The 22,439-nt window shown below is 48.4% G+C and overlaps 1 protein-coding gene and 1 long non-coding RNA gene across 3 annotated transcripts; both read left to right on the forward strand.

Moving 5' to 3' along the window:
- The first annotated feature begins 7,326 nt into the window (after positions 1–7,326).
- Positions 7,327–13,327, forward strand: LOC147990882 (uncharacterized). Its single transcript, XR_015601500.1, has 2 exons — positions 7,327–7,951; positions 13,022–13,327. It is a non-coding gene; the product is annotated as an uncharacterized LOC147990882 (long non-coding RNA).
- A 2,237-nt stretch (positions 13,328–15,564) lies between these two features.
- On the forward strand, positions 15,565–19,884 carry LOC147990883 (uncharacterized). Of its 2 annotated transcripts, XR_015601501.1 has the most exons (4): positions 15,565–16,139; positions 16,279–16,382; positions 18,417–18,443; positions 19,434–19,884. XR_015601501.1 is itself a non-coding variant. In XM_087518789.1 (3 exons), the coding sequence occupies exons 1-2, from the start codon at positions 15,957–15,959 to the stop codon at positions 16,342–16,344; spliced, it is 249 nt and encodes an 82-aa protein (XP_087374915.1). In that variant the 5' UTR covers positions 15,567–15,956; the 3' UTR covers positions 16,345–16,382; positions 19,434–19,884. The 2 variants fall into 2 exon arrangements, 1 of the variants encoding a protein (XP_087374915.1); XM_087518789.1 differs by lacking the exon at positions 18,417–18,443 and having other exon boundaries at positions 15,567–16,139.
- The last annotated feature ends 2,555 nt before the right edge of the window (positions 19,885–22,439 follow it).

Raw genomic sequence — 22,439 nt, forward strand, 5'->3', positions numbered from 1 at the left:
TTTCTTAAGTGTGTGCCAAATTCGTGACTCAAGTATTCTCCTCCACGATCTGATCGTAAAAACTTGATTTTCCTGTCACGTTGATTTTCAACCTCACTCTGAAATTCCTTGAACTTTTCGAAGGTTTCAGACTTGTGTTTCATTAAGTAGATATACCCATATCTACTTAAATCATCAGTGAGCGTGAGAACATAACGATAGCCACCGCGAGCCTCAACACTCATTGGACCGCACACATCAGTATGTATGATTTCCAATAAGTTGGTTGCTCGCTCCATTGTTCCTGAGAACGGAGTCTTGGTCATCTTATCCATGAGGCATGGTTCGCACGTGTCAAATGATTCATAATCAAGAGACTCTAAAAGTCCATCTGCATGGAGCTTCTTCATGCGTTTGACACCTATGTGACCAAGGCGGCAGTGCCACAAGTATGTGGGACTATCATTATCAACCTTACATCTTTTGGTACTCACATTATGAACATGTGTAGTATTATGTTCGAGATTCATAAAGAATAAACCATTCACCATAGGAGCATGACCATAAAACATATCTCTCATATAAATAGAACAACCATTATTCTCGGATTTAAATGAGTAGCCATCTCGAATTAAACGAGATCCCGATACAATGTTCATGCTCAAAGCTGGCACTAAATAACAATTATTAAGGTTTAAAACTAATCCCGAAGGTAGATATAGAGGTAGCGTGCCGACGGCGATCACATTGACCTTGGAACCATTCCCGACGCGCATCGTCACCTCGTCCTTTGCCAGTTTCCGCTTATTCCGCAGCCCCTGCTTTGAGTTACAAATGTGAGCAACTGCACCGGTATCAAATACCCAGGAGCTACTACGGACACTAGTAAGGTACACATCAATTACATGTATATCACATATACCTTTTGTTTTGCCGGCCTTCTTGTCTGCTAAGTATTTAGGGCAGTTCCGCTTCCAGTGACCGCTTCCCTTGCAATAAAAGCACTTAGTCTCGGGCTTGGGTCCATTCTTTGGCTTCTTCCCGGCAGCTTGCTTGCCGGGCGCGGCAACCTCCTTGCCGTCCTTCTTGAAGTTCTTTTTACCCTTGCCTTTCTTGAACTTAGTGGCTTTATTGACCATCAACACTTGATGTTCCTTCTTGACTTCTACCTCCGCTGATTTCAGCATTGAGAACAACTCAGGAATGGTCTTTTGCATCCCCTGCATGTTGAAGTTCATCACAAAGCTCTTGTAGCTCGGTGGAAGCGACTGGAGGATTTTGTCAATGACCGCATCATCCGGGAGATTAACTCCCAGCTGAGACAAGCGGTTATGTAACCCAGACATAGTGAGTATGTGCTCACTGACAGAACTATTTTCCTCCATCTTACAGCTGAAGAACTTATCGGAGACTTCATATCTCTCGATCCGGGCATGAGCTTGAAAAACCATTTTCAGCTCTTCGAACATCTCATATGCTCCATGTCTCTCAAAACGCTTTTGGAGCCCCGGCTCTAAGCTGTAAAGCATGCCGCACTGAACGAGGGAGTAGTCGTCAACACGTGTCTGCCAAGCGTTCATAACGTCTTGGTTCTGTGGGACGGGAGCTTCACCTAGCGGTGCTTGTAGGACATAATCTTTCTTGGCAGCTATGAGGATGATCCTCAGGTTCCGGACCCAGTCCGTATAGTTGCTGCCATCGTCTTTCAGCTTGGTTTTCTCTAGGAATGCGTTGAAGTTGAGGACTACGTGGGCCATTTGATCTACAAGACATTGTAAAATATTTTAGACTAAGTTCATGATAATTAAGTTCATCTAATCAAATTGTTAATGAACTCCCACTTAGATTAGACATCCCTCTAGTCATCTAAGTATTACATGATCCGAGTTAACTAGGCCGTGTCCGATCATCACGTGAGACGGACTAGTTAACATCGGTGAACATCTTCATGTTGATCGTATCTTCTATACGACTCATGCTCGACCTTTCGGTCTTCTGTGTTCCGAGGCCATGTCTGTACATGCTAGGCTCGTCAAGTCAACCTAAGTGTTTGCATGTGTAAATCTGTCTTACACCCGTTGTATGTGAACGTCTGAATAAAACACCCGATCATCACGTGGTGTTTTGAAACAGCGAACTGTCGCAACGGTGCACAGTTAGGGGGAACACTTCTTGAAATTATTATGAGGGATCATCTTATTTACTACTGTCGTTCTAAGTAAACAAGATGCAAAACATGATAAACATCACATGCAATCAAATAATAAACGTGACATGATATGGCCAATATCACATAGCTCCTTTGATCTCCATCTTGGGGCTCCATGATCATCTTGTCACCGGCTTGACACCATGATCTCCATCATCATGATCTCCATCATCATGATCTCCATCATCGTGTCTCCATGAAGTTGCTCGCCAACTATTACTTCTACTACTATGGCTAACGCGTTTAGCAATAAAGTAAAGTAATTTACATGGCGTTTCTCAATGACACGCAGGTCATATAAAAGAATAAAGACAACTCCTATGGCTCCTGCCGGTTGTCATACTCATCGACATGCAAGTCGTGATTTATATTAGAATAGCATGAACATCTCATACATCACATATAGATCATTCATCATTCATCACAACTTTGGCCATATCATATCACAAACCACTTGCTGCAAAAAACAAGTTAGACGTCCTCTAATTGATGTTGCAAGTTTTACGTGGCTGAATTTAGGGTTCTAGCAAGAACAACTTCTTACCTACGTTAAAGCCACAACGTGATTTGTCAACTTCTATTTACCCTTCATAAGGACCCTGTTCATCGAATCCGCTCCAACTAAAGTGGGAGAGACAGACACCCGCCAGCCACCTTATGCAACTAGTGCATGTTAGTCGGTGGAACCGGTCTCACGTAAGCGTACGTGTAAGGTTGGTCCGGGCCGCTTCATCCCACAATGCCGCTGAAGCAAGAAAAGACTAGTAGCGGCAAGAAAGTTGACAAATCTACGCCCACAACAAATTGTGTTCTACTCGCGCAAGAAGAACTACGCATAGACCTAGCTCATGATGCCACTGTTGGGGAACGTTGCAGAAAACAAAATTTTCCTACTCGTTTCACCAAGATCCATCTAGGATTTCATCTAGCAACGAGTCATCGGATGCATCTACATACCTTTGTAGATCGCGTGCGGAAGCGTTTCAAGAACGGTGATGATGTAGTAGAACACGACGTGATCCAAATCACCGATGACCAAGCGCCGAACGGACGGCACCTCCGCGTTCAACACACGTACGGGACGGGAGACGTCTCCTCCTTCTTGATCCAGCAAGGGGGAAGGAGAGGTTGATGAAGATCCAGCAGCACGACGGCGTGGTGGTGGATGCAGGGCGTCACAGTAGCAGGGCTTTGCCTATACTACGAGAGAGAGACGTAACGGGGAGAGAGGGAGGCGCCAGGGGCTGGTGTGTGAAGTCCCTCCTCTCCCCACTATATATAGGGGTGCTAGGGGGGCGCCGGCCCTAGGAGATGGAATCTCCTAGGGGGGGGCGGCGGCCAAGGGTGGGGGGCTTGCCCCCCAAGCAAGGGGGCGCCCCCTTTAGGGTTTCCCCTCAACCCTAGCCGCATGGGCCCTAGGGGAGTGGCGCCCCAGCCCACTTTGGGCTGGGTTCCCTCCCACTTCAGCCCATGGGGCCCCCCGGGATAGGTGGCCCCACCCGGTGGACCCCGGGACCCCTCCGGTGGTCCCGGTACAATACCGGTGACCCCGAAACTTGTCCCGATGGCCGAAACAGCACTTCCTATATATAATTCTTTACCTCCGGACCATTTCGGAACTCCTCGTGACATCCGGGATCTCATCCGGGACTCCGAACAACATTCGGGTTACTGCATATACATACTTCACAACCCTAGCGTCACCGAACCTTAAGTGTGTAGACCCTACGGGTTCGGGAGACAAGCAGACATGATCGAGACGACTCTCCGGTCAATAACCAACAAAGGGATCTGGATACCCATGTTGGCTCCCACATGCTCCACGATGATCTCATCGGATGAACCACGATGTCGAGGATTCAATCAACCCCGTACGCAATTCCCTTTGTCAATCGATATGTTACTTGCCTGAGATTCGATCGTCGGTATCCCAATACCTCGTTCAATCTCGTTACTGGCAAGTCACTTTACTCGTACCGTAATGCATGATCCCGTGACCAGACACTTGGTCACTTTGAGCTCATTATGATGATGCATTACCGAGTGGGCCCAGTGATACCTCTCCGTCACACGGAGTGAAAAATCCCAGTCTTGATCCATGTCAACCCAACAGACACTTTCGGAGATACCCGTAGTCTACCTTTATAGTCACCCAGTTACGTTGTGACGTTTGGTATACCCAAAGCACTCCTACGGTATCCGGGAGTTACACGATCTCATGGTCTAAGGAAAAGATACTTGACATTGGAAAAACTCTAGCAAACGAACTATACGATCTTGTGCTATGTTTAGGATTGGGTCTTGTCCATCACATCATTCTCCTAATGATGTGATCTCGTTATCAATGACATCCAATGTCCATAGTCAGGAAACCATGACTATCTGTTGATCAACGAGCTAGTCAACTAGAGGCTTACTAGGGACATGTTGGTGTCTGTTATTCACACATGTATTACGATTTCCGGATAACACAATTATAGCATGAATAAAGACAATTATCATGAATAAGGAAATATAATAATAATGCTTTTATTATTGCCTCTAGGGCATATTTCCAACACTTATTCCTAGAGCACAGCTTTCGATGATGAGCTAAGCTTACGTCGATCTTACTTGTCTTATCGTTTCACCTCAAACAACAAGCTTGATTTCGAGTTTGTGTTGTATCTATGGTTCAAATAACCTTTGGCTTCATCATTCCTTTGACTTGATGTCATCGCTGATCGATTACATCTTCATGAAATCTCTCGACAATGGTGTCGTGATCATCATCATCAACATTCTGGGTTCTTTCGAGATATCTATCGAATTCTTGATAAGAAATACCATCCTTGCCCCTCGATTATTTGTGTTATCATCAGCCACTTTATTGCCCTCCCTCCAACACAAACTTGTTCATGTTTCATGTAGTACCTTGACTTTCTTGCTATCAAGCATTTATTCTTCTTTACCTTGGAGTATTACCATCTTTTATGTCAGGAATGTCGTGAGAATTTCACCACCTCTTAAAAATTCTTGATACTAGTGATACTTCTTGCCATCGCAGTTCATTCCTTGCTCCCCGTGTTGTTTCTTACTCGGGAAACTGACAATTGAACTATGACGTGCGAATGCGAAACTTCTAGCCACCCTATTGCTTTGAAGTTAATGGTCGCCATTTCATTCTTAGACCATTGGTTATCGAATCACCATTCTAACACTGATCATGCTACCAATGCCTATATTTTGGGCGCACATTTCAACCAATGTTTAATTGTGTATGTTTTTCTTGAGCATACATCATTATACCATTTGATCTGACAAATGTTATCTCCTTGTTCACATAGTTGTGGAAATCCATCTTTTGTTAATCTCGATGAATTTTCGCTGATTCCATCAGCCACCTCCTCATTCTCTCGTTGGTTTACTGATGAACTCTTGTTCCGGAACTCGCTTCCATAGTTCAATTCCCGAGAACCTTACAATGTCATCTCGTCAATTTGTGTTACACCTTTCTTCTCAGGCATCCTGAGTCTATGTTATTCTGACACCAATTAGATCTGAATCTCAGTCAGATATGATGGTTGGAACATCCTTCCAAGAGTTATAACGTTGGTCTTTATGTGACCCGGTAAGGTGATGTCGTGCCTAGCACACCTGGCCCGAGGCCCTGTTGTTATAGTTTCCTTTTTAACAAGGTTAACCATTTTCCATGAGGAAATTAAATGCCTTGTTTAATAAGGTTATCATGATGGATCCCTTGTGTATCCAAAGTCTGACCTTTTCTTGCAGACCATGTCAATGCTATCTCGAAACATGTTTGTGGTACTCCGATTTTCCACCAGAACATTTGAAGCCCAATGCTAAATGTTTCTTGCTAAATTATCCAAACACCGTTGTATGAGTAATGTCATGATATTTCTCTCCCCTTTCCTAAAGGGTTTTCTACGTTATATCCTGTCATGGATATCATGCCCTGCTTGTCCTTGGGAAGGATATACCCCTGAAATATGTGTTTAAACAATTTTTTTCCTTTCCATTGTTCTATTTAACCTGATGATCACATTTTCCTTTACATTGGTTTGTTTGACCTTTCTTGTGATCTATATAAACTAAGCAGTAATAATCCACTGCTTATGTAAACACCTCGGCGTACAACTCTGTCAGTAAGACCCTGTTACTATTGTTGATTACATTCTGGTAACCACCGATGGACGAGAACTTTGCCTATTGGTCCGCCTCGTTCAACGAGCAGGAAAATGGTTCTCTTCATCCCTCGCCCTTGGTACCAATGTGTTGCCGACATAACTGGCAGGCTATCCTCTGACATGCCTTGTTATCATGACTGTGCAAAATATCACCGCCCTTTCTATTTTTAAACCACATGGTGGGCCCATAACCCACAGTTCCACAGGATCGAAACCTGACTCTCCTGTACACACCCTGTTTCAGGCACCGAACGATTGCCTGCCCGCTTGAAACTTCTTATTGTACCTTCTTCCTTTGCTCTGGATATTTTCTTAAGTTTCAACTTGAGGGTTACTTTCTACCACATTCCCCGATGTTATTGACCAAATAGTCAACCTTCCCGAGGTCCGTTCTCCCAGAATACTCCCCCTTTATTCTTTTGTAAGTACGATGGAGTTTCCGAAGGAAGGATGTCGTCTTGATCATGATGACTTGAAGCAGATAAATGAAGACATCAACGTAGGGATCAACTTCTTCGAGAAGGGCAACCAAGAACGAGAAGATCCGTTAGAACTTCGTAACAAACCTTTCCCCCTACTCTACTTCTTAAATCTCGGGACGAGATTTTTGTAGTGGAGGAGAATTGTGACGCTTGGATAATTAAGCTACAGTAACCCTCTACTAATGATGCCATGTCACCTCGGTTATTGTTGATAATCTCACGTTAGTTCAAAACAACTTAAATTCAAATTTGAATTAAACTCAAACAATAAAAGTTTTCAAACAATAAAACTAAAATGTTCACACTATTCTATAAATTCCCCTGATCATTGCCTTGATGGTAACAACTTCATTTGACTCACAAATAAATCCCTAGGAAATTAATAAGTGGTCCAACAACAAATAAATTAGCCATTTCAAAATAAATGAATGTTTATGTATTTACAAACCACTTGAAATCGTGTGTGCTAGCTCAAAACATTGCCTACTATTTATGTGACAAGTTTTGTATTCAACAAAACTTATTTGGGTTAAATTAAAATACAAAACGGTGGAGAAAATACAAAACAGAAAATTAGAAGAAGGAACAGGGGCTAAGTGCACACTGTGCACTAGAGGCCCAGTGCTATAGCACGGCCCAGCCCACCACAGGCCTTTCCTCTTCTCCTGTACAGAGGAGAAGGAAGAGGCCATGGCGTGGCGGCCATCCCACGGTGCCATGGCCGGATGGCCACCACGTCGACTCCCCTCGGCCTATAAGAGCGTCCCCTGGAAACCCTAGCCAGCTCTCGACCGATCCCCTCACTTTCCCCATCGAATCACCTCCTCCTCGGCTCGGAATCGAGCCCGAAACCTCGCGTGGTGACTGTACACCTCGTCGCCGTTGCCGTGGACAGCGTGCTCTCCGGTGCCTGTGGATCCGTCCAGGAGGACCGCCACCCTTGACTTCGTCTTCCCCAAGAAACAACTGGAGCTAGGACGTCCCGTACATTCGTCATCGACATCGCCATCTCCGCGTACATCGTCGCCGTCCGTCGTCGTTTGCCGCTACTCCGGTCCGTCCCCAGCCACCCCGACCACGTCCCCGAGTTCACTGTGAGCTCCTCTGCCCGCTCCCCCTGCTCGCCCCCTCGATCCGTCGCTGTTTAGCCGCCCCGCACTTCGGCCACCATGGATGGAGCTTGCGCCCCGCCACACCCCTGGCCGCGACCAGCTGCGCGTCAGCCGTCCCCTGGCCGCGTCCGGCCGTGCGTGCGTGCGCCCGCTGCGCCGTGGGCATGCGCCTACGCCGCCCATTGCTCCCGCGCTCGCCCTGCTGCTGCTTCTCCTTGCAGTGCCGCTGCCGCGCTGCTGATGCTGCTCGACTACTGCCGCTGCTGCTTCCTGCTGTGCTGCCCTGCTACTCTAACTCTATGCGCTGCTGCTACTCACCGCTGCTTAGCTGCTACTACTTACTGTTCGCTGATGCTGCTCTGCTTCGACCACTACTACGGCTGGGCATGGCCATGGCCATGAGCTAGGTGTGTGTGTGCGCGAGTGTGTAGCCGGCCCTTGCTTAGAGTAGTACTGCTTAGATTAGTTTTACTAGGTGTAGCTAGTATTAATTAGTGTTAAATTAGTCTAGTAGTAGATGACATGTAGGCCCCTTTAAATAAGTTAGGTTTATTTATTTGTTTAGATAAATAGTCTATGACATATGGGTCCACCTAGTTAGATTAGATAAATCTTTTGAAAATTAACAAAACAGTGATATGTGGGCCACATCCTCTCTTTTGACTAGTCAGTTTGACTTGGTCAAATTCGGATTAGATTAAATAAAAATATTCCAGAAATTATAGAAAATACTATAAACTTTGAAAAATCATATTAAATAATTCATAAGTCAGATGAAAAAGTTTTATACATTAAAGTTGCTTAGAACGACGAGACGAATCCGAATATGCAGCCCGTTCGTCCGCCACACATCTCTAGCATAGCAAACACGTAACTTTCCTCCTCCGATCCGGCTGTCCGAAAACGCGAAACACCTTTCCCGGTATCACCTAGTACTGCGTTAGCTCACCCCTAGCACCGCGTATTGCCATGTTATGCTTTGTGGTGCTTTGATTGCTCTGTTAATTATTGTGTTCCCCCTCCGTTACCTTTTTCCGGTAAACTCCGAGACCGCGGTTGAACCAGTGATCGACTACTTCACCTTCAAGGGCCCATTTCTGTCTGCAGAGCAACCAGGCAAGCCCTCCTTTGATCAACCCGATATCGCATGTTCTTCTCTCTACTGCTTGCATTAGAGTAGTGTAGCATGTTACTGCTTTTCGTTAATCCTATCCTGATGCATAGCCTGTCCTTGCTACTAGTGTTGTTACCTTTACCTGCAATCTTAATGCTTAGTATAGGATGCTAGTTTATCATCAGTGGCCCTACATTCTTGTCCGTCTGCCATGCTATACTATCGGGCCGTGATCATTCGGGAGGTGATCACGGGTATATACTATATACTTTATACATGATACATGTAGTGACTAAACTTAGGTCGGCTCGTGGAGCACCCGCGAGTGATTCACGGATTGGGGACTGAAAGGACCTTTGTCTCAACGGCCCTCTGTGTGGATCTTTGTGGCGAAGCGACAGGGCAGGTTGAGACCACCTAGGAGAGAGGTGGGCCTGGCCCTGGTCGGCGTTCGCGGTTATTTCAAGATAACTGTGACGCCCGGATAATTAAGCTACAGTAATCCTCTACTAATGACGCCATGTCACCTTGATTATAGTTGCTAATCTCGAGTTAGTTCGAAACCGATTCAAATTCAAATTTAAAATATAGGCAAACAACAAAAAGTTTCAAACAATAAAACTAAAATGTCCAGGTTGTTCCAAATAATGCGTAGGTAATTATGGTGGAGAAACCACACATTTATAAAATATTTATAATACTATAAGATGAATAAAACTGTAGATAAAATAATTAAATTAAATGCCGTTTGTATTATGTAAAATACTAAACTGTTCTGTTTAGGGTAAATCTTTTTATGGCAGTGGGTTTAGTGCAATGCTAAATTTAGGAGTTGAAATTATATTTTTACAAAATTAAAATAAAACAGAAAAGAAAAAGAAATAAAAGAAAAGAGGTTACAAAAACAGAAAACCTAAACAAAAAAAAGGAAATAGCACCCCCACTGGGCTCCGGCCCAGCTGGCCTGCCCAACTAGGCCTTGGCCCAACTGGCCGAAACCAGTCAGACCGGCCCACCCGGTGCCCCCCTTATAACCCCTCACCCCCGCAAACCCTAACCTAACTCCCCCACTCCCCACGATCCCCATTCCCCCCCCCCCCCCCGCGCGAGATCTGGATCGGGGGCGCTCCAGCGCACGCCGCCCCGATCCCGTCGCCCCCGAGCCCGACGTCGGCGCCCAACCTGACGCCGCCCCACCGTCGCCGGCCTGCCCCGCCCCACTGCTCCTTCACCACACGCCATCGGCCTCGCCTGCCGTCACCACGCTGCCACCTGAGGACCTCGTCGCCGTCACCCTCCCGCCTCGCCGCCACGCCTGGACGCCAACGCAGATCGCCGCGCCGCCACCTCGTCGGACCGCCACCCCGTCGTCGTCCCCGCGTCCCATTGCCCTGTGCCCTACTACCTCCCGTGAGCCCCCTCCTTCTCCTCTTCCCCGCGCTCCGGCCGCGCACCTGGACGCCCGCGCCGTCTGTGCCCGGCGCATGGCCGCGCCCCTGTTTCCCCCCCGCTCTGCTCCGCCTCCGGCCGCGACCAAACCCGCATCCGCTTGGTCCCGCTTGACCCGCCTCCCCTGCTCCTGTGGACGCCGAGCCTCCCCACCGGCCCCCGCGCGAGCCCTCGCCGTCGCTGCAACACCGCAACCGCCGTGAGCACACACACCCGCACTTCGCCGCCCGCCGCTGCCTTCCCCCTACCGCGTCGCGCTCGTCGCCGTCCCTGGTGTTGGCGCCGTCGTCCCGTGCCCCGCCTCCGCCTCTGGCCCCACATGCCACGCCACACCGGCGGCCAGTTCCCGCACCCCGCGGCTCCCCTGGTCTGCCCTTCGGGTGCAAACGCCCGGGTGCCCGCTGCCCGTTGCACCCGCAACCGCGCCCTGTACCCGCTAAGGCCACAGGGGCCTATGACAGTTGGGCCCCGTGCCCCAGAACGTAAAAAAATGAATGAAAAAAATTAAAAAAGATAAATAAATAATAATAAAATTAATTAATTAACCAAATAATTAACTTAATTAATTGTATTTAAAATAACTAATTATGATTAATTAACCTAATGACAAATTAACCTAATTAACCACTATTAATTAACAGAACAGTCAATGACATGTGGGGCCCACATGTCAGTTCGACCAAGTCAACACCCTGTTGACTGATGACATCATGCTGATGTCATGTTGACGTCAGCAAACACTATTCTGGATAATGTTGATTTAAAAAGTTAAATAAATTCAAAAAATGATTTAAATATTTTAAAATCAATATAAAATAAACCGTAGCTCGAATGAGAAAACTTTGTACATGAAAGTTGCTCAGAACGACGAGACGAATCCGGATACGCAGCCCGTTCGTCCGCCACACACCCCTAGCATATCAAACACGCAATTTTCCCCCTCCGGTTCATCTGTCCGAAAACGCGAGACACCGGGAATACTTTCCCGGATGTTTCCCCCCTTCGCCGGTATCACATAATACCGCGTTAGGGCATACCTAGCACCGCATATTGCCACGTCTTGCTTTGTGTTACATTTGATTGCTCTGTTATTTATTGTGTTCCCCCTCCTTTACTTCTTTCCAGTAGACCCTGAGGCCGATGCCGGTACCCCTGTGATCGACTACTTCGACGACCCCTCCTTCTTGTCTGAGCAACCAGGCAAGCCCCCCCTTTAATCACCAGATATCGCCTACTCTTTTCTATACTGCTTGCATTAGAGTAGTGTAGCATGTTACTGCTTTCCGTTATTCCTATCCTGATGCATAGCCTGTCCTTGCTACTACTGTTGTTACCCTTACCTGCTATCCTACTGCTTAGTATAGGATGCTAGTGTTCCATCAGTGGCCCTACACTCTTGTCCGTCTGCCATGCTATACTACTGGGCCGTGATCACTTCGGGAGGTGATCACGGGCATATACTATATACTCTACATAGTTACCTTACCTGTGATACTGTTCGGACATGGGGGCTGAAGGGGCAGGTGGCTCCATCCCGGTAGAGGTGGGCCTGGGTTCCCGACGGCCCCCGACTGTTACTTTGTGGCGGAGCGACAGGGCAGGTTGAGACCACCTAGGAGAGAGGTGGGCCTGGCCCTGGTCGGCGTTCGTAGATACTTAACACGTTAAACGAGATCTTGGTATTTGATCTGAGTCTGGCTACTGGCCTATACGCACTAACCATCTACGCGGGGACAGTTATGGGCACTCGACGTCGTGGTATCAGCCGAAGCCTTCGTGACGTCAGCAACGGAGCGGCGCGCGCCGGATTGGACTGGAACGCCACTAGGCTAGGTCTGCTTCCGGCCGCCCACGCAACATGCAGGTGTGCTAAGGGCGATGGGCCCAGACCCCTGGGCGCTTAGGTTTAGACCGGCGTGCTGACCTCTCTGTTGGTCTAGGTGGGGCTGCGACGTGTTGATCTTCCGAGGCCGGGCATGACCCAGGAAAGTGTGTCCGGCCAAATGTGATCGAGCGTGTTGGGTTATGTGGTGCACCCCTGCAGGGAAGTTAATCTATTCGAATAGCCGTGATCTTCGGTAACAGGACGACTTGGAGTTGTACCTTGACCTTATGACAACTAGAACCGGATACTTAATAAAACACACCCTTCCAAGTGCCAGATACAACCGGTGATCGCTCTCTCACAGGGCGACGAGGGGAGGATCATCGGTTAGGTTTATGCTATACGATGCTACTTGGAGGTCTTCAGTCTACTCTCTTCTACATGTTGCAAGACGGAGGCTGCCAGAAGCGTAGTCTTCGAAAGGATTAGTTATCCCCCTCTTATTCTGGCATTCTGCAGTTCAGTCCACATATGATACCCTTACTCCATTTGATACCCATGCATATGTAGTATAGCTCCTTGCTTGCGAGTACTTTGGATGAGTACTCACGGTTGCTTTCTCCCTCTTTTCCCCCTATCCCTGCTACCTGGTTGTCGCAACCAGATGTTGGAGCCCAGGATCCAGACGCCACCGTCGACGACGACTCCTACTACACCGGAGGTGCCTACTACTACGTGCTGCCCGCTGACGACGACCAGGAGTAGTTAGGAGGATCCCAGGCAGGAGGCCTGCGCCTCTTTCGATCTGTATCCCAGTTTGTGCTAGCCTTCTTAAGGCAAACTTGTTTAACTTATGTCTGTCCTCAGATATTGTTGCTTCCGCTGACTCGTCTATGATCGAGCTCTTGTATTCGAGCCCTCGAGGCCCCTGGCTTGTAATATGATGCTTGTATGACTTATTTTATTTGTAGAGTTGTGTTGTGATATCTACCCGTGAGTCCTTGATCTTGATCGTACACATTTGCGTGCATGATTAGTGTACGGTCAAATCGGGGGCGTCACAATAACACATTTAACGAGATCTTGGTATTTGATCTGAGTCTGGCCACTGACCTATACGCACTAACCATCTACGCGGGGACAGTTATGGGCACTCGATGTCGTGGTATCAGCCGAAGCCTTCGTGACGTCAGCGACTGAGCGGCCCGCGCCGGATTGGACTGGAACGCCTGCTAGGCTAGGTCTGCTTCCGGCCGCCCTCGCAACGTGCAAGTGTGCAATGGGCGATGGGCCCAGATCCCTGCGCCGTAGGATTTAGACCGGCGTGCTGACCTCTCTATTGTGCCTAGGTAGGGCTACGACGTGTTGATCTTCCGAGGCCGGGCATGACCCAGACAAGTGTGTCCGGCCAAAGAGGATCGAGCGTGTTGGGAAATGTGGTGTACCCCTGCAGGGAAGTTAAGCTATTCAAATAGCCGTGATCTTCGGTGACAGGATGACTTGGATTTGTACCTTGACCTTATGACAACTAGAACCGGATACTTAATAGAACTCACCCTTCCAAGTGTCAGATACAACCCGGTGATCGCTCTCTAACAGGGCGAAGAGGGGAGGATCGCCGGGTAGAATTATGCTATACGATGCTACTTGATGCTACTTGGTGAACTTATCATCTACTCTCTTCTACATGCTGCAAGATGGAGATGGCCAGAAGCGTAGTCTTTGACAAGACTAGCTATCCCCCCTTATTCTGGCATTCTGCAGTTCAGTCCACATATGATACCCCCTTTTCCATTTGATACCAATGCATACATATGTAGTGTAGTTCCTTGCTTGCGAGTACTTTGGATGAGTACTCACAGTTGCTTTGTTCCCCCTTTTTATACCCGGTTGCTGTGACCAAATGATGGAGTCCAGGAGCCAGAGGATCCCGCGGTTGATTCTATGTGGAGTTCGGCTTCAAGGAGTAGTTAGGAGGTCCCAGGCAGGATGCCTTGCCTTTTCGATCGTTGCTACTTTTGTGCTAGCCTTCTTAAGGCAATCTTGTTACTTATGTGTGTACTCAGATATTGTTGCTTCCGCTGACTCGTCTATAATCGAGCTCTTGTATTCGAGCCCTCAAGGCCCCTGGCTTGTAATATGATACTTGTATGACTTATTTTATTTGTAGAGTTGTGTTGTGATATCTTCCCGTGAGTCCCTAATCTTGATCGTACACGTTTGCATGTATGATTAGTGTACGGTCAAATCGGGGGCGTCACAGTGCTAAAGAGGCAAATACAGGCGAGGAGTCCCGAGGCATTAGACAAAGATTTCCATATCGATGCAACAAGACCAAGACCAGCAGGACAGCAGGACGGAGGTCACCGTGGAGCCCAAGACGGCGTTACCACCAGAGCCCTTGGCCGACGAAAACTACTTTTATCAGGATAACTCGTACTAGTTGTCTCCCTTCGAATTTGGCCGTTGTGAGATCCCTTCCCGCTCAATATTTGAGAAGAGGACCCGCGCCTCTATAAATAGGACTAGCCACCACCGTGGTGAGGCAGGTGATCTTGGACTGGATCCATTCCACCTAGGCAACCACATAAGTTCGCTAAGCACAAGAACACCTCTCCTCAGAAGGCTATTCTTCTGTTATAACTGTTCATCTTCAGCTCAAGAGGTAATCCACCACACCACACTGAAGTAGGGTATTACACCACAACGGTGACCCGAACCAGTATAAATCTTATTTCTCTCGTTCTTTGGGTTCGTCGAGTTAGGCCGTGAGATCATACGAAGTGTGCGAGCTAGAGAGAAGGAGGGATCTTTGTATGTACCCCAGTATTCGAACTTCAAAGGTTTTGCCGAAACCTAAAATCCGACAGCTGCGTCGCACCTACAACTCCGCTGTTCAAGGCAGGGCCGATCACCACACCGCCGCGTGCCGCAGCCATCGCCACTGCGCCGCATAAATTGAATTGGCCGCGTCACCACACGTTTAGGGGGCCATACTACCCCTAAGACGTGGGAGAAAGAGAGTCCCTCGCCACCGCGGTTGGCTTCCGGGCTCCCCCACCGCAGGCCAAGGTTGGGGCGTCGCCCGAGTCGTTCCTGGCGACTCGGGGGTGTGGGAATCTCAAAGACGGAGGGCATTTCGGTCCGGGCTCGAGACCGCCGCCGCGGCGCCGCCCAACGGCCATTATTAAACGTCTAACGTCGGTTGCACTCCACCGCGCGGGCGTCCTCGTCTCCTTTGGTAAGCCGTGCATCCGTGCGGCGCGGCCCGCTTTAGGTGCACCTGGAAAAAAAAAGGCGAGAGGTAGTTGGCGCCTCTCTCGTCCCATCGCCCGCGCCGCGCCGCGCCGCTCAGGAAAAGAAGGGAAAAGGATCCATCCCCGCTCCGAGTCCGATCCATCCGATCCAGCCACCGCCTTCCCATCCCAGCCGTGCAACGCCACGCAGCAAGGGGTGGAGGTGGAGGTGGAGGAGCAGGGCAGGAGGGATCCCCACAAAAACAGCAGCACCAGCGACAGCGAGCCGGGTTAGACAGAGGAGTCACGCGACGAGCGAGAAAAACGAGGCGAGAGCTTCGACCCAGCCAAGCCCGAATCTGAATGGCCTCCGCCACCCCGGCGGTGCCCGACCCCGCCCTCGGCCTCCGCCACCCCGGCGCTCTCGCCCGCCGCATCGCCATGGCGCGCGGCGCCGCCGTCGCGCCGGCGCTCCGTCCCTGGCTCCTCTTCGACGCCGTGCCCCTCGTCGTCGTCGTCCTCATCGCCGCGCACGTCCTCGCCCTGGTACGCCCCCTCCTCTGCCCTCAACTCAAACAACCCCCCCCCCCCCCCCCCCCCCCCCGCCCCTTTGACCGGAGACGCTCCTCCGGGTGAGCGCTGGCCGGATTGGGGCTAAACTTGGGTGTTTTGTGTGCTGTGGCAGGGCTACTGGATCTACAGGCTCGCCACCGACGGGTCCAAGCACCCTGCGCGGAGCAAGAAACACTAGACAGACAGCAGCCGCAGGCCCGCAGTGGCTGCATGGGTGTAAGGCCCTTCTTCCTTGCTCTTTCATATCCCTCCTTTTTTACTCATCATTGGCTGCAATTGTTATGATGGATTGTGGTTTCAAGGATTGCTTGTTTGGCTGCGTCACAGAGTCTGTCTGAATGCCTAGTTACGGGGGTGATTTGTGGGATATCTGCAGGATTGTGGCTACTAGCGAGCTTTCTGGAATGTTGGAATTACCATCGTCATAGTGTCGACATCTAGTTCAGTATGTTCTTTTGAAAAGGAGGATGCATCAAGCGATGCACACAGCCATCTTATTATATTATTTGACAAAGCCTTACAAAATAAGTACATGAATACCCAAAGCAATCTTCCTGGCGAAACCTGTCGCCCTACCTAAGAGGTTAATGATGTGTCCCTACCTCTCGCCAACACACACCATGAAAAAAGGTGGCCTCACCAGACCGCCCGTCGGCTAGCCGGGAGCACCAACCGGTGTAACAGACCCTCAGCGCACACCACATGTGCGCACTCTAGAATCCGCCACCGCCATCTTCCGCTGTCCCGTCTTCAGGCGTGATCAATGCATTGATCTTGCCAGACCCTTTTGCCGTCGATGCCACCAGGATGCCAGACAACGCCACCCTCCTACGCACGCCCATCAAACGGTGTCCAGTGTTGAGATCCGGTTGCACCATGCCGCCCAGACTCGCCGTTGCCGAGACCGTAGATGCCACGCCGCTCCACCTTGGTAACCGCACGAGAATTATGTGGAGACCCGCGCCCAGCCATCGAAGCCAAACACTTGTCCCTCCAGCTGATGAATGGCTCCAAAGATAATGCCCCTATGGGGGTAATGACGCTGGAACATCGCCATCTCTGATCTGGAAAGCCCAAATCCAGGGTTTCCCCCGGAGCGCATAGGGACCGAGAATCGCCCCACAATGCCTCCAATGAGGTAACGACACCTACGGACGCGGCCGAGGCCAAAAGAAGCTTTCGCCGGCATACTCGCATCCAATACCAGCTGGACTACCGGATCCATCTCCACTGTCTTCCGCCACACCCCAAGGAAATGCCCCCGCCGTCAGTAGACATCCGCACATGGCCGGAGCCGCAGCCGTGCCACCACCGCCAGGAAACGCCACACCGTCGGGGTGGGCCATTGACCGCAGAAGAGTCCCCATCGCTGTGCGGCCGACACCGGACCGTGCACACGCCGGACCAGGACACAGCTTGAAGATCCACCCCGGCTGTGCCTCGGAACCACGGCAGAGGAAGGCCCTGGCGTCCCCGTCCTTGGCAGCTGCACGGCTTAGCCCATGGCAACCTCAGGAGGCGACGAGAGGGTGGGTGGAGTGGAGGGACTGTGGATGAGAAATCCCACCGGCGGCTGATGACCTAGTACAGTATGTAGGACGCTCTTTAGCGATCTGCACTAATTCAGTGGCCAGTGTGTTTTGGGGCTTCAACCAGATTAACCATTGGAGAGCTTGCCTGAATACCGGTTCCACATATTTTTGGAGTTAGATTTTTATTATTTTATATAGGATAGCGGATGATAATGAATCTGTGCTGGAAATTTTTGGTGGATTCGGATTTTTTTTCAGTAGACCAGTACTACTTTAATATGTAATTGTTGATTATGACTATATGTGTTTCCTGTTTTGTTTGGGCCCTTTGCTTTATGAAATCACTCTTCTAAACATTGTCATGAAATCAACTGCTAAACCTGGTAGTATTAATTAGGCACTTCTGTGCGGCACTCATGTTTTGAGAAAACCCTTTTGGACTTACAAGGATAAGCTATCTCACTCGTTGTTATTCTTAGTATTCATATTGCTCTGTTGCGACAGAAGCTTAAAAGTTTTCCAATTAGGTACCACTTTGATGCTTACCGAACCATGGGCTGCAGTAACTAGCAAACAACTATTTAACGTGTCTCCATGCTTAATTTTTCAGCCCTTCACTTTTGTGCTTGCTCTCCTGTATTGCCACTGTAGTAATTTTCAAGCTTTCTTGTGATTTTGATTTGGTACAATTTACTAATGTCGGCTATTTTGCCTGAAGTCCTGAAGCTAAATATTTGACATTGAGGTAATTTCAACAAAATCACGTTTTTATACCAGTTTCTTCTGTGGTATGCATCTCAAATGTAAAATCTTGTTTTGCTCCTGATTTTTAGAATATAAATGGATTTAGGGGTTCCAAAATAAAATGGTTGTCTAAAAAACGATATTGATTATTTCTTTAGCTAATAATTTGCACAAAGAAAATAAATAGTTAAACATTGCTTAGTGTGTACATTATGTGAGATTGTGAATGGCCCTTACCTTTGATAGGGAAAAGGATGATGTGACTCAGATGATGTAAACAACTTGATTTTGTCCTCTGCAAAGCTTGACTTTTCGAAGGCAACATTGTAATTTATGAGTAAAATCTTATCGTGAACAAGCATGGAGGAATTCTATATTTTCTTTCAAATACAAAACAACGTTCTTCATGAATAAATGCTGTGCTGGCATTATGTATCAACTTGTTTATTCTGCTGTGGATAGATTTTATATCCCATCTGTAAGAGATTCTGGAAGAAAATGGATATCATGATTGAGTCTTTTGCCTCCTTATGTTAACCAAGCATGATCAACCTCTTTAAATTTGTGTTTTTTCTCTTTTGATCTGCTAACAAAAATATTTTGCTACTCCTGTTCCCATGCTCCCAATTCCTCGAGTCTGTCCGCCCATGTAGCAACACAAATGATGGTGCACAATTGTTCCTTGAAATAACTTATATGTGCAATAAATTCTTTGATTGTTTGTTTATGGTACTACAGTTATGGTTATGCTTACCTTACTACATCACCGCCTACCTGGCTACCTTCATTCTGTTCATTTTCGTTTGTTGTACAAAATGATGTCTAACAAAGAGATAAATGACACACAAGGATTTTGATCAGCTCCAGTGTTAACACAATTCTTTACTCTCGAGTTTCAGATGCATAGAATAAAAACATTCATACGTTAATAGTAACCTTCTTAAAGCTTCAAACATTCTCCAATTAATCATATTCGTTCCCTTTGTTGCAGGCTTGTAGCTTGTTAGCCGTCTAGGTTTTTGCATCTCTGCTTCTCGATCTCCAAGGTTTCCCGTGTAAAGTGATGGCGTGGCGGAACTCATGAAAGAAGTGGAGGTAGGAAACCTGTCACTCGGAGTGATCTGTTCAGATGTTGGTTTCGAACGTGGTGTGAGCTGGTACGTGGAAAGGGCCTTCTATGGCTATACATAGCATAGGTTTGAGTTGTTGAAAAGGTTTGTCTACTCATAGATGATGTTTCTGTGTAAAAGACCATTAGCTAGATAAGTGCTCCCATTTTCATCTGATGTGGGCTTGTATAATCTTTACGAGAGCATCTTTTTCTTTGCCCCTAACCGTGTATGGTTGGCATGGAAGTTTCTACCCTGTCTGAACAAGTTGGTCATGGCACTGCAACTGCTTGCTGATGTGTGCACCTCCATGACAATTATTCCTTCTGATCATGTTTGGATGTATGGGCAAGATTGCCCAGCATATAAGACTAGTGTACATCCCTACAAGACAAAGCTCAGGCCCTGATGGCTTTACGGGAAATTATTCTTCAAGAGTTGCTGGGATATTATTAAAGATGGCATCATGCTTGTGATTAATAGCTTCTTGAACCTCCACGCGGTGAAGTTGCAATGGCTCAACTCGGCAAACTCGGTAAATATTGCTCTCATTACTAAGGACATCTCCCAGGAAATCTCTGACTTCCGACCAATTAGTCTTACCCATGATGTGGCCAAGCTCGCCAAGACCCTTGCCACTAGGCTGACTCCCCACATGAATGATATAGTGTTCATCAGAGTGATTTTGTCAAGAAGAGAAGCATATATAACAACTTCATGTATGTGTGAAATTTGGTTAGAAGATTCCATCATACTAAGAAACCCATGCTCCTGTTCAAACTTGGAATTAAGAAGGCCTTGGACTCATTTAGATGGGACTACTTGATGGAGATGTTGAGTTACCATGGCTTCCCTACCAGCTTTCGTGATTGGATCTCAACACTTCTCTTTTCGGCGTCCTCAAAGAGTCTTGCTCAATGGACTTGCCAGTGATACTGACCAAGCATGATCATGGGCTTCGGCAAGGTGACCGAGTGTCCCCCTTGCTTTTCATGCTCGCCACTGACTTGCTGCACCATGTCCTCAACAAGCCACTTCTCAAGGAAAGCTTCACCCTTTGCCAGGAGGCACATGGGATGCTGCTGTTTTTGTGCCCCCTTCAAGGACTTCCAATTCCTCGTCACCATGCTCGCATCCTTCGGTAAGTCCACCAGCCTCACCACAAACTACGCAAAAGAGTGTTGTTGCTCACATCCGATATGGCGCGTTGATCTTGATGATATTCTTTAGTCCTTCCCGGTGTGCCGTTCCGCCTTCCCTATTGTTGGGTTTAGTCCCACATCGATTGTTGATGATCCACAAGTATAGGGGATCAATCGTAGTCCTTTCGATAAGTAAGAGTGTCGAACCCAACAAAAAGTAGAAGAAAATGATAAGTGGTTTCTGATAAGAAAATAGACAGTTTTTCGATTAAATTAATCCATGAATAAATCATGAGCATGACATGGACATCATTGATAACACACTGATTACGATCTAACAGAGCATGTAGTACGCATATAGTAGAAACATCTACCATATCGCTAGTACTGCTACAACAGAAAGAAACACGAGAAGGATAAACGATGTATACCCTCCAATCGGCCACGCGGCGGTGGTGGCGGTGGCAGCAGCCGCGGCATCTTCGGCGGCCTTCTTGTCGGCCTCGGCCTTCTCAGCGGCGGCACAGTCGGCGTCGGTCGACATGGTGATGACGAAGGTGATGCGGACGTAGATGAACAGAAGCGAGCAGTCGCGTAATCGCTACCCAAAAACCTAATCGCCCCTCTCCCGTACAGGATCCGGAGAAGCGGGGTTTCGGAGGCTTGCTCTCCCGTCAACCGTGTACGCGGTGAACGGGACGGAGTCGCCGGCGGCAGCAGCAGCAGAGGAACGACGTGGGCGTGGAGGCGGAGATGCGTTCTGTTTTCGTGGCGGCTAGGGTTGGCAGCGTCCCACATATATATGTGCGGCCGCGCGTGGAGAGACGTGGGCTGAACCCACGTCCAAGTCGGTAGCCCATGATCCGACGTCTCAGATCGTGGCCCTACCTTTCAAAGACTCTCCGTTCCTGACCGGCAAAAAGAAGCGCATAGGAGTGAGCTCGGCTCAGCTCAATCCCGCAACCCGCAGCGCGTCGTGACGAGGCGTGGCGTGGCGAGGCGAGCGGAGGAGGAGGAGTGCGCGAGGGCCTCATCTCTTCTCAAGCTCCAATAGCATGAGGGAGAGGATCCTTTATAAACCACTCCAACTCTCCTTCCACTTCCGGGGTGGGACTAAACTTCCCACCACCTTGTCATGCCACCTACATGGGCCCTTAGAGATCAAATCTGAAATTGTCATATGGGCTCTAGGCCCATCTCATATTTCAACAATCCCCCACCAGATCTCAGGGGCCCACTTTGTCCTTTGTTTCAAACGCTGTTTTGATATACCAGCATCTCAGTGAAGACCGATTAAGGTTGAGCTCCACCTAGACCAAGTAGTTGCACTCCTTCACAACTGAACAATGGACTATGCCTTGAATTGTCAGTTTGGCATCAAGAAGTTTCACCACAAGTCTCACTGATACGAGGCTGCCGAAGGCTGACCCCTCGGGTGGAGCATATTAGTCACACTCCTGGCCTATTCATGATCTTGCTAGAGATCACCCCAATCTCATAGACTGTGACTAGCAGTCGGGCTCATATAGGTGTGTTCCTCCAAAGATCGCTCTGTAGGATAGTATCTTGCTTATGCATATAAGCCTTGGAACACATTAAGACAGTAGTCATCCTTCCATACAATTTCCGAGAGTATTGCATCTCCAACGGAGTGGGTAATTAAAGTTACTCTCCTCAGTTCACCACTGGCTTGTTTTCCTAGGTCCTACTTCATGGGATCTCCGATCACATAGGTTGGGTTACTAC

Source organism: Triticum urartu, chromosome 1A (assembly GCF_056163025.1).
Source record: "Triticum urartu cultivar PI428250 chromosome 1A, HENAU_Tu73, whole genome shotgun sequence".
Lineage (NCBI taxonomy): Eukaryota > Viridiplantae > Streptophyta > Magnoliopsida > Poales > Poaceae > Triticum > Triticum urartu.

Bases quoted from the DNA above. Each gene is read 5' to 3' on its own strand.
- LOC147990883 (XM_087518789.1), top strand. From the start codon at position 15,957: ATGGCCTCCGCCACCCCGGCGGTGCCCGACCCCGCCCTCGGCCTCCGC. The intron at 16,140-16,278 runs GTACGCCCCCTC...GTGCTGTGGCAG, and splicing joins CCGCGCACGTCCTCGCCCTG to GGCTACTGGATCTACAGGCT.